The sequence below is a fragment of the Bison bison genome, unplaced genomic scaffold (assembly GCF_000754665.1).
Source record: "Bison bison bison isolate TAMUID 2011002044 unplaced genomic scaffold, Bison_UMD1.0 scf7180017864452, whole genome shotgun sequence".
Lineage (NCBI taxonomy): Eukaryota > Metazoa > Chordata > Mammalia > Artiodactyla > Bovidae > Bison > Bison bison.
In genome coordinates this window covers 9,892,060-9,903,769 of record NW_011495014.1, presented here as the reverse complement: position 1 = coordinate 9,903,769, position 11,710 = coordinate 9,892,060, and the positions used below count along the sequence as shown (strand labels likewise).

The window sequence follows — 11,710 nt, the reverse complement described above, 5'->3', positions numbered from 1 at the left end:
CTTATACTATTAATTATTCTCTTTTATCTCTTTAATCTTCCACACTTATCTCTCATTTTACTGACTCTTCCGTCAACCAAAAATAGTCTCAAATCTTCTGCATCTGAAAAATCCCTGGTCTTTGTCCTTCTCTAGGAACTACCCTTTCTTTTGAGGTATAATGCTTGAGACAATCATCTTCACCTTCTCACTTTTCATTGTTTTCAAACAATTCTAGCCTTGCTTTGGCTCTCACCTCTCTAAAGAAATGGTGCTGGCATTGGTTACCAAACACCTCTGTGATGGCGAATACAACAAACACATTCAGTCCTCCTCACATTACACTCCTGCTCCTTTAACATTTTTTTGTAAATAATTGGATTTATTTATTTATTTTTGGCTGTCCTGGGTCTTTGCTGCTGCGTGGGCTCTTCTATAGTTGTGAGGAGCGGGGCTTACTGTCTAGTTGTAGGGTGCGGACTTCTCATTGCAGTGGCTTCCCTTGTTGCAGAGCATGAGCTCAAGAGCATAACGGGCTCAGGAGTTGTGGCTCGCGGGCTCTGGAGCACAGGCACAGTAGTTGTGTTGCACAGGCTTAGTTGCCCTGCAGCATGTGGAATCTTCCCAGATCAGGGATTGAACCCGTGTCTCCGGCATTGGCACACAGATTCTTTACCACTGAGCCATCAGGGAAGCCCTCCATTAACACTGTTTATAACTCCCTCTTTTTAAAAATGTTTAATTTTCTTGATTCTTATTATTATTACATGGGTGGGAAAGAGTTAACATTGTAGGTTTTTGAAAGGCTGGCTTACAAAGCTGACCCTTGGCTAGCATCTGGGAATCTGAATTTTGGAGGGTTCCCCAACCCAGAGTGACAAGAATAGCTTGCTGGACCTAAACTGTGCTAACAATGTGGTTTATACCAAACACCTACTCTTTTTTGGAGTGGGGGGAGGCTGGAGTTTTGGCACCTTCTATGCAGAGGGTACCTATGTGGTCATCCCTGTATAAAACTTTGGGCACAGTCTCTATTGAACTTTCATAGAACACAACATTTCAGCTGCGGCACAATTTAAATGTCACAGCACACTGCTAGGAGAATTAAGCCCATCCTTTGTGACTCTACTGGGAAAAGACTCCTGAAAGCTGGGACTGATTTCCCCTGGATATTGACCCATATGCCATTTCTCTTTAATGGTTTTGCTTTGTTTTTCCTTTTGCTGCAATAACTTGTAGCCATAGCATGACCAGAAGCTGAGTTCTGTGAGTCATCCTAGTGAGTCACTGGCTTTGGAGGTGGTCTTGGTCTTGGCAATCCCTGACCCACTACAGAAATTTTCTACCTTTGTTCATTCTTCAGCAAGAAGTCCTGAAGGCTCTTCTTAAACACTGACATTCCCTGAGGTTCCAATCTCAGTTTACTACTCTCACTAATAAACCAATTCTCCTGTGCAAACTAAGCCAACTCATTATTTAAACTATTGTCTATGTACTAATAACCTCCAGTTATTAGTTTTCAAGACTGAACTCTTCTCCAGGCTTTGGGTTTTTAAATCCAACTGACTGCTAAATTGCTCAGACACCTCAAATTCAACATGTTCAAAATAAAACCTAGTATCATTTCCTAACTTCAGGTATTTGTTCTATATTCCCCTACTCGGCTGTCATCTATTTACTCTGCTGCTTCTCGATTCTTCTTTTTTTTTAATGGCGATGCAATCTTTTGTTTTGTTTTTCTTAAAGCTTTATTTATTTATTTATTTTTGGCTGCACTGGGTCTTCATTGCTTTGTGTGGGCTTCCTCTAGTTGCGGGGAGCAGGGGTTACTTTTCATTGCGGTGCACAGGCTTCTCATTGTAGTGGTCTCTCTCGTTGCACAGCACAAGATCTAGGCACATGGGCTTCAGTAATTGCAGCACGTGGGCTCAGTAGTTGTGGCACGTGGGCTTAGTGGCTCTGCAACATGTGGAATCTTCCTGGACCAGTGATGGAACACAGGTCCCCTGCATTTGCACATGGATTCTCACCCATCATGCCACCAGGGATGATGTCCCTCCTGAATTCTTTAGATCAGGTAGTGGCAACAAAAGCAGGTAGTCCCTTACCAGAAAACTGGAATCAATCCTATCTCTCCCTCCATCAACCTACACAATCCATTTTCAAAGACTATTCATTTTTCCTCAGTATTTATTGAGTCTTTTCCTTCCATTGGTCTATTTTCAGACCTATCACAATTCACCTAAACCAGAGCAATCTCTCCTGACTCATCTTCCCACTTCTGATCTTGCGCTAGCCAAATCTATTTTCCACAGAGTTGACATAGCGAGCCACTGAAAAATCGAGTCTGACCAGGTCCTTCCATCACTTATAACCCTTCAATGGCTTCCTATCACCATAAAACTATAAAATCCTAGTTCACAGTTGTTGTACATGAGGCTATCTAGTATTACTGAAGCACTTATAGGGCCTGTAAAGCACATCATGGTTTCAAGGCTTCTGAGTCCTTACTCATGCTATTCTCTCTGCTTGGAAGATTTTTCCATGGATTCCTAGATTCTCTATAGGTTAACATTCAGCCCAGCTTGTAGCCTCAGCTAATGAGTTCAGAAAGCCTTTGTGATCATTTATTCCTCAGAAAGATCCAATGTCCTTCTTTTGTACCCGCCTGCTGCTGCTGCTAAGTCACTTCAGTCGTGTCCGACTCTGTGCGGCCCCATAGACAGCAGCCCACCAGGCTCCCCCATCCCTGGGATTCTCCAGGCAAGAATACTGGAGTGGATTGCCATTTCCTTCTCCAATGCAGTAAAGTGAAAAGGGAAAGTGAAGTCGCTCAGTCATGTCCGACTCCTCATGACCCTATGGACTGCAGCCCACCAGGCTCCTCTATCCATGGGATTTTCCAGGCAAGAGTACTGGAGTGGGGTGCCGTCACCTTCTCCCGCCTAATACATTGTAAATACTGCTAGCAAAGCAGTTAACATTTAACACATTATTTTTTCTTATTCTAAGTCTTTCTCTGAAACTGTAAATTGAAAGGAGAGTTTCAGTGCTTTGTTCATCTTTGATTATGGTCTACACGGAGAAAACAATCTTAAAAAAGAAAAATAAGTAGAGTTGATGCAGAAAACAAATGTATGGTTACTAGGGGATAAGGGAAGAAGGAGAGATAAAGTGGGAGACTGGGACTGACATATACACACTACAATGTGTAAACAGATGACTAATAAGAACCCGCTGAATAGCATAGGGAACTCTACTCAATACTCTATAATGGCCTATATAGAAAAAGAATCTTAAAGATGTGTGAATATATGTATATGTATAACTGATTCATTTTGCTATACACCTGAAACTAACACAACATTGTAAATCAACTGTATTGCAATAAAAGTAAAAGTTAAAAAAAGTGCCTAGAGCCATGTACTCAATAAACTAGGATCTGAGAAATGTATCAGTTTCACTACACCTGACAACACTTTGAAGGCATTAAGTACTGTACAAAATAAACATAAGATATCACGTTAATAGAATTTACAAAATACCTAAAATTAAGAATATGAATAGTTCTTTGGTGAACTCTCAAGTTATTATACAAACAGAAAAATTTAACTTCTTTTGTTCAACATAAGTACCTTCTATGTGCAGAGGTTCTATTCAATATTTACCTAAGCATCACAAAAAACCTTGAAGTGAATATTATATTTAATTTTCAGATGAATAAACTGTGTTGAGTGTCACAATGGAATTCAAATCCAAATCCATTTGACTTCAAATTCTGTATTATTTTCACTATTTCATACAGTATTAGTCAAGTCTAAATTTTATTACCTCATCTTCACAGATCTCACTCTTCTTTCCTTTTTTGTCTTCTTTATCTTCTTCATCTTCATCATCTTCATCAGCTTGGTCATCACTATCATCGTCATCATCATCATCATAGTCACTGTCTCCTCCCTTCCTTCTCCTTTTGCGTCCTGGAGTGGGTGTGCCCAGTGGATGCTGTTCTTCTCCAAGATCAATGCCACCGGAAGTGTCTCTTTTGCCTGTTTTCTTAGCGTGAATGATTCTGAGCCTTTAAATATGAAAAAAAGAATGATACAGAAGAAAAGGCTTCCCTCTGTACTTTTTAAATATCATACTATGAATTTTAAGCATGTGGTTATTTCTCTCAAAGTAACCAATATATCAATGACAATAAAAATTAGAAGACATATGTTCACAGAAATTATAAAATATGTTAACTTTTAAGAATTATACTGTCTATCTCTTTGGAATTAGAATACATTTTTTTAAAAACACAGAAAACTGAGATTAACTCAGGAACAGCCAAGTGATAGTTCTTGATCCTATCTGACTGAGTAAATTTCAATTCAAGTCACTGCAAAGAAACTATCCTCTTAACATGGAAGTTGAATAATTTCAGCATTATATTTCCTAGCAGGAAGCTAATTGAGTTTTAATGCTGAATATATTTGGATATGTTAGACTCTCTGTAAAAGCAAACTGTAATTAGAAAGCAATTAAGGAAAAATATGGTAGAATCCAAACAGATTCTATTTATGACAAAAGTAACCTGATAGAAACAACAATCTTTGAATATATGATTGCTTGACTTCTTTGAAAGAAAGATAAATTGACTTTCTTTTAACTTTGAAGCATGTGAGTTCAATGAATCTCAATATAGCTTTTGTCCACTGAAAACTCTGCCTCTGAGTTTTATTAATTTTATATCTCAGCTTAATTAAACTTTGCCTTTTCTAATTTTTAGACAAGATAAAGTTTAAATTCCATATTTTCACTTAGTATGCTTTATTCAGAAATTTGTGAAGAAGGAAAACAGTATATTAGTTTTAATAAAATAGGACTTACTTGCGGAGTTTACCTTCTACTACCCATTTATCTCTCCTTAAGTTTGACATATAATCAATGTTCTTGTCGATTTCACTGCCAATGCAAAAGTTTATTAGAAGACATAAATTAATACATAATGCAATACATTAATTTGGTAAATAAAATGATGCAGATTTTTGCTAAGTACAAATGATGATTGCCAATGAATAGCAAAAACAAATGAAAAATTATACTAATACATAGCTAAGAGATGTACAGAAAACTTAAAACGTCCAGCAATGGTAGAAACACATGGCTCTCAAATATTTGGATTGATTCTTTCCCTAGAAACGTAAAGGAATAAAAGTTACATAATTAAAATCTGTAACATAATGAATAGCAAGAACAAGATGAATGAGGAATTTGTTCACCAAATCTTCAAACATTATAGTGGAGAACTTACTTTGACTCTTAAATGAGATTAAGTACTTTTTAAAAAAGTGCAAACTAACATGCAATAAATAAATAATATTAAGATTGTGTCAGCACATGATAAAAAGTAGATGGATAATTCTACAAATGGCTTCTAGCAAAAAATGAGGTACTCATCTGCTACCAAAGATAAAAGAAAAATTCTGAGTTCTTACAACAGTACTGGATTCTAGAGTCATAGCAACAAAAAACTGTTCACATTTCAGTATACAAATAAATAACAAAATTACCAAATAAACAAGAAGTGTTACAAGGACTATACACAGTATGATTCAAAATTTCTTTTTAACAGCCTGAAAAGAAATACATTAAAATACCATTTGTCATCTCTGAATGGTGAGATTAGTGTAATTTTAATTTTTTTCTTTGTCGTAATCTGTTACTTTCAAATTTTCTATAAGCAATTTGTATTACTTTGTGACTAGACAAATTTAAAACAGAAAATAATCACCAGAAAAGTCCAGACATGTGCTTACCTCACCACACTCTTGCTGCATGCCAGTTCATTGATCAGGAAAGCCAGAACTGAGGCTTTCTGTGCTGGAGTGTGAGCCTGAAAAGCTTTAGTCTTCAGGCTTTCAGTAAGTTCAGTCTGTCCACAGTGTGCTTCCATAAAAATCTGCAAAATCTCGGAAACATTGTCTCGATTCACACCAACATTCAGCAAATGTTCTCCAAGAGCTGTTTTGGCCTACAAAAGTTTGGCATTTTTATCAGTATAAGGACTGATACTGACTCATAAAATATAAACAGTAAGACTTTTAAATGTTGGTATTATATGATTTAGATATTACTGACAAGGGCTTTATTCACATTTATGATGAAATGGAGATAAAAACAGTCAACGGATGACCGGACAAGCTTTCAAGTACTTGTAATTTTTCCATTCCTTCTTCAAACTTGGCTAAAAGTTAGGTGTGGAGAAGAGTATGTAAATTTGTGGTTAAAAATTCATACCTTCTTTGACCACAGAAACTATCTGAAGGTTTTACAGGCTATATCCATCAGTAGTGGTGGGGGAGGGGTTGAAAAGTACTATTATTACTGTGTTTTCTGGTTCTACAGTGTCATGGATTTTATTGCCTGGTATGCTGAATGAATAGGGAGATGGAGGAAAAAGTAACAGGTATATCTGGAAACTTCTCTCTCTACAATATTATCTAGAGTAAAACTGACTGAAATGTGTATCTTAATTGGAATTAAGATAAATTTGAACTTATTGAGTATCCACATAGCAATATAGAGTCTTAACATGCTGTTCTACAGGGGTCTTGATTAGCCTCAGTTATTCACAATTTCAAAGAGAACACAGTATACTTTCAGAGGACACACGTAAGTTCTAACTTCTTTACAAATTTTGAATTTTCTGTTTTGCTAAATATTGCTTGGGAATTTCTTAAGTAAGTTTGGCTTTTGCCAAAAGCTAAAGGAAAATAAAAGTAATTTGAGAATGATTTACATTCCTTAGGCTTTATGAACCAGGTTTTTCTAAGTTTGTACCAACTGTAACTGAAGCAAATCTACCTTTAACTTCATGAGAAGCTATGTAGAAAAAATTGAGTAAGTCTATACAATCTTCTGCTAACATGCTAAAGCCAGCTATTAATGCACTGATAGTACAAATTAAAAAGATGTATTTTGTTTTTTTTTACCTTGTATCCTGTAATTAGACCTGGATCACATACAGCAGCTGAGAGGAGCCTCACAAGCAAGTCTTGTACTTCACCCATGCTGTCCCCTATATTTAGCAATCCCTCTTGAAGAACACTCAGGTTTGGAACATCAATATTCACATCAAAGCCCAAAACTTTACCAAAGTTTCGTAAGAACTGCACCACCATGAGACAGTCTGAAAATGTACTTCCAGAGAGAACAAGTCCTGGAATACGAGGCAACTCTGGCAAAGGCTGAAAATAAAAGAAAAGAAAGAAAAAATAATTTTAAAAGCCATGATTTTATACCTTCTGAAGTAAGGTAAGTTGTTATTTTTATCTTGCCTTATACCAGTGGTTTTTCCCTCTAGATTGTAAATTCCATGAGGGCATTTCTATAACTCCCTGGTGAAAGCAAAAGTCACTTAGTCGTGTCCAACTCTTTGCGACATCGTGGACTATACAGTTCACGGAATTCTCCAGGTCAGAATGCTGGAGTGGGTAGCTTTTCCCTTCTCCAGGGGATCTTCCCAACTCAGGGACTGAATCCAGGTCTCCTACACTGCAGGTAGATTCTTTAGGTAATCATAAAATCGTGAACACAAGTAACCATTAATAAATTTTGGTTGAAATCAACATGACCTTAGATCTCTACAAAAGAGAACACATTGACAAAACACAGGTTACATAACTGGAGGAAAAATTAAATAACATAAGAAATAAGTATCTCATGATTACTTTACCATGGAACAACTTAGTAGGGCACACGCAACACTTTCTTCTAATGATGTAGACTGATTTATAATTCACACTTTTGGGGAGCTCAGAAACTAACCGTGTACGGATCTGTGGCTTGTATGCTTGGAGAGAGAGATACCATCTTTGGCTAAAGAATGTAGATAAATTACTAGGTCCACATGACAAGAACCTACGACCCTGTCAAGAAGCCAGTTAGAGTGCAACTGTCAGTCTTGAGGTTTCCTGTATATAGTGAAACACTGATTCACTATCAAAATGAGAGAGCTGTTTCTTCTGCTATTTCTCAAATATGCTCACATATTAACATTTTAATGACTAAATTATATTTTCAGCTTTCATGGACATTTTAAAAATTAAATAAATAAGTAATCTAAAAACATTTTCATCCATGAATATGATTCAATAAATATACTTTCAGTTATGATTGGGAAAAATGTGGCTTATAAACATTTCTATTTATCTGAATTGGACCTTGAACACAAAAATGTGTCCTCTACTCTGCACTTGGTGTAATAACGAACTAAAGACTTCTTCCACTAATAGTGTGTAGAAACACAAACTATGGATAACTGCTGACATAATACAAATCTTTTGTTACATGTGAAAACCATTTAATTCTGTCTTCTTTTTTCCTGAATCATATCAGACATACATAGTTTCACATGATTCTAAAAATTTATAAAGCAAAACCAACAAAAGTAAGTCTTAAAGTGCAAGTCACTCAGTCATGTCCGACTCTTTGAGACCCCATGGACTATACAGTCCATCGAATTCTCCAGGCCAGGATACTGGAGTGGGTAGCCTTTCCCTCCTCCAGGGGATCTTCACAACCCAGGGATCGAACCCACGTCTCCCACAATGCAGGCGGATTCTTTACCAGCTGAGCCACAAGCTCAAGAATACTGGAATGGGTAGCCTATCCTTTCTCCAGTGGATTTTCCCGACCCAGGAATCAAACTGGGTGTCCTGCATTGCAGGCGGATTCTTTATCAACTGAGCTATCAGGGAAGCCTAAGTCTTAAAATGGACTTACAAATATTTTATATGCGTGCATATGGACTTAAATGAAAATAAAAGTTTATTTACCATAATTTAGGATTTAAAAAGATCATTAAGGATTAGCAAGAAAATAGTTTATTAGGATTCAAGAAAATTGCTTAGTATGAGCTTATTAAAACATGTTAACTAACCACTATACCTATTCTGTGCTTAGGAAATTTTAAACATCCAGTTGACTAAAACTAGATTATATACAGGCTTCCCTGGTGACTCAGACTGTAAAGAATCTGCCTGCAATGCAGGAGACCCAGATTCAATTCCTGGGTCAGGAAGATCCCCTTAAGAAGGGCATGGCAACCCATTCCAGTATTCTTGCCTGGAGAATCCCATGGACAGAGGAGCCTGGCGGGCTATAGTTTCTAGGGTTGCAAAGAGTCTGAAGCGATTTACCAACATGTGCATACTTTCATCTTTATTTAAAAGCATTTCTGGGCTCCAAAATCACTACAGATGGTGACTGCAGCCATGAAATTAAAAGACGCTTACTCCTTGGAAGGAAAGTTATGACCAACCTAGATAGCATATTCAAAAGCAGAGACATTACTTTGCCAACAAAGGTTTGTCTAGTCAAGGCTATGGTTTTTCCCGTGGTCATGTATGGATGTGAGAGTTGGACTGTGAAGAAGGCTGAGCGCCAAAGAATTGATGCTTTTGAACCGTGGTGTTAGAAGACTCTTGAGAGTCCCTTGGACTGCAAGGAGATCCAACCAGTCCATTCTGAAGGAGATCAGCCCTGGGATTTCTTTGGAAGGAATGATGCTAAAGCTGAAACTCCAGTACTTTGGCCACCTCATGCGAAGAGTTACTCATTGGAAAAGACTCTGATGCTGGGAGGGATTGGGGGCAGGAGGAGAAGGGGACGACAGAGGATGAGATGGCTGGATGGCATCACTGACTCGATGGACGTGAGTCTGAGTGAACTCCGGGAGTTGGTGATGGACAGGGAGGCCTGGCATGCTGCGATTCATGGGGTCGCAAAGAGTCAGACACGACTGAGCGACTGATCTGATCTGATCTGATGCTAGGTAAGTAAATAGAATATTAATAAATTTAATTTTCCACTTGACTACTAGAAGTTTGGGCTTCCCTGTTGCCTCAGCAGTAAATAATCTGCCTGCCAATGCAGAAAACATGGGTTTGATACCTGGGTCAGAAAGATCCTCTGCAGAAGGAAATGGTAACCTTTTCTAGTATTCTTGCCTAGGAAATACCATGGACAGAGGAACCTGGCTGGCTACAAACAGCAACACTAGAAGTTTGCTTTAAGCACTTTATAAAAGAGCTTGCAAAAATAGAGATAATCATTATCTGTATGTTATATGGCATATGAGTAAATATAGATGCTACTGACCAAGTATAACTATTGTATCATTGAGACACTATTATAGACATGATATGTGCTGACACAATTTTCCAGGAATACTATCGTAACTATAGCCAAACATAATTGACTTCTACTCATTAGTATGTGAAATCATACCAGCTGTTACTATGCTTCTGCTCTTTCCAAGTTGCTACTTTTATGTATTTTAGCAATATTACAAATCTGTGAAGCATGATGGAAGAGAAAATACACCTGAGGTACTCTGACAGGACACACTTCTTGGCTTTCAGGATCATAAAGAGTATGGGCTCTGGAGTTTAACAAAATGAAGCCTGAATCCAAGTTGCTACTTGTAAGTTGCATAATCTCAGGCAAGTTCCTTAACCTGTCTGTGTTTTAAGTTTTCGCATCTGTAAATGGGCAAAAATATCAGTTCCACAGGATTGCGGGGAGGACCAAATGAGAAAATTCATTTCAAGCACTTAGCACTGTGCCTGGCACGAACTAAACACACTCAACAGTTAGCTACCACCACTAAAGCACTGAAAGAGGTTTTATTGCAAATCCTAATTTATTTAAATATCTATGGAAGCCTGAGGGAGGAGTTAGATCTTTCTGTTCTTAAATGCCTCAAAAAGACCAAATGAAACACAGAAATCCTATTTCTATAATTCATTTTTATAGATTTCTGCAGTATATTACTTATATTAAAAAGGATCGTGGTGCTCCATTTATATATTAAGAACTGCCATTATCAGCACAGAGCTCTAGAGAGGTTTACTTGTAGCCATCCAGGAGAGACAGATGACCTAGACTTGGAAATTCACTGCTCTAGCACCCCACTCCAGTACTCTTGTCTGGAAAATCCCATGGGCAGAGGAGCCTGGTAGGCTGTAGTCCATGGGGTCGCTAAGAGTCAGACACGACTGAGCGACTTCCCTTTCACTTTTCACTTTCAGGCACTGGAGAAGGAAATGGCAACCCACTCCTGTGTTCTTGCCTGGAGAATCCCAGGAAGGGGGGAGCCTGGTGGGCTGCCGTCTATGGGGTCGCACAGAGTCGGACATGACTGAAGCAACTTAGCAGCAGCAGCAGCTAAAAATACAATGCTTTCATAATGGCAGCTCTGACAAAGGAATCAGATGAGAGCACAGAAAAATTCAAATTTATTAATGTAATGGTTTACATGATACATTACCTTTTGGTCTGCTAAGCACATGTCTTCATTAGGCTTCTTTAGTTCCTTTGCCATTTCTAATTCTAATCTTCGTTGCTCTAGTTTACGTTCTTTATTTAATCTTTTCTCATCACGTTTTTCTTGCTTCAATCGTTCTTTTTCCTTAAAAAGAAAACCATGTCCACATATTCTCTTTAATCACTGTGTATGTTTAAAAAACTTCCAGTTAAAATTTAAAAGGTAATCAAAGTGTTATTTCCATGAACAAAATTTCTCTTGGAATGATTAGGAATAGACTTGAAATTACAAAGAAATATTGACATTTTGCTTTTCCATATTTTTTCACCCTTTGAGTTTGAAAATAACCTTATGACTGTATGTGTATATATATATATGTACATACTAACACAAAATATCAGTATTAGTTTCAACCCT

The 11,710-nt window shown here is 37.6% G+C and overlaps 1 protein-coding gene across 13 annotated transcripts in view; it reads right to left on the bottom strand.

Annotated features, from left to right (window-relative positions):
* Window positions 1-11,710, bottom strand: part of BAZ2B (bromodomain adjacent to zinc finger domain, 2B) — a 203,641-nt gene that overhangs the window by 39,660 nt on the left and 152,271 nt on the right. For all 13 annotated transcript variants that reach the window (XR_826954.1, XR_826955.1, XM_010858994.1 and 10 more), the window contains 5 exons: window positions 11,297-11,437; window positions 6,957-7,211; window positions 5,781-5,995; window positions 4,852-4,926; window positions 3,811-4,054 (listed from right to left, as the gene is read on the bottom strand). Coding sequence is in view for 11 of the 13 variants with exons in the window: in XM_010858994.1 (XP_010857296.1) it covers window positions 3,811-4,054; window positions 4,852-4,926; window positions 5,781-5,995; window positions 6,957-7,211; window positions 11,297-11,437 (930 nt within the window). In the remaining 2 variants the exon portion in view is untranslated. The remainder of the gene's footprint in view (window positions 1-3,810; window positions 4,055-4,851; window positions 4,927-5,780; window positions 5,996-6,956; window positions 7,212-11,296; window positions 11,438-11,710) is intronic.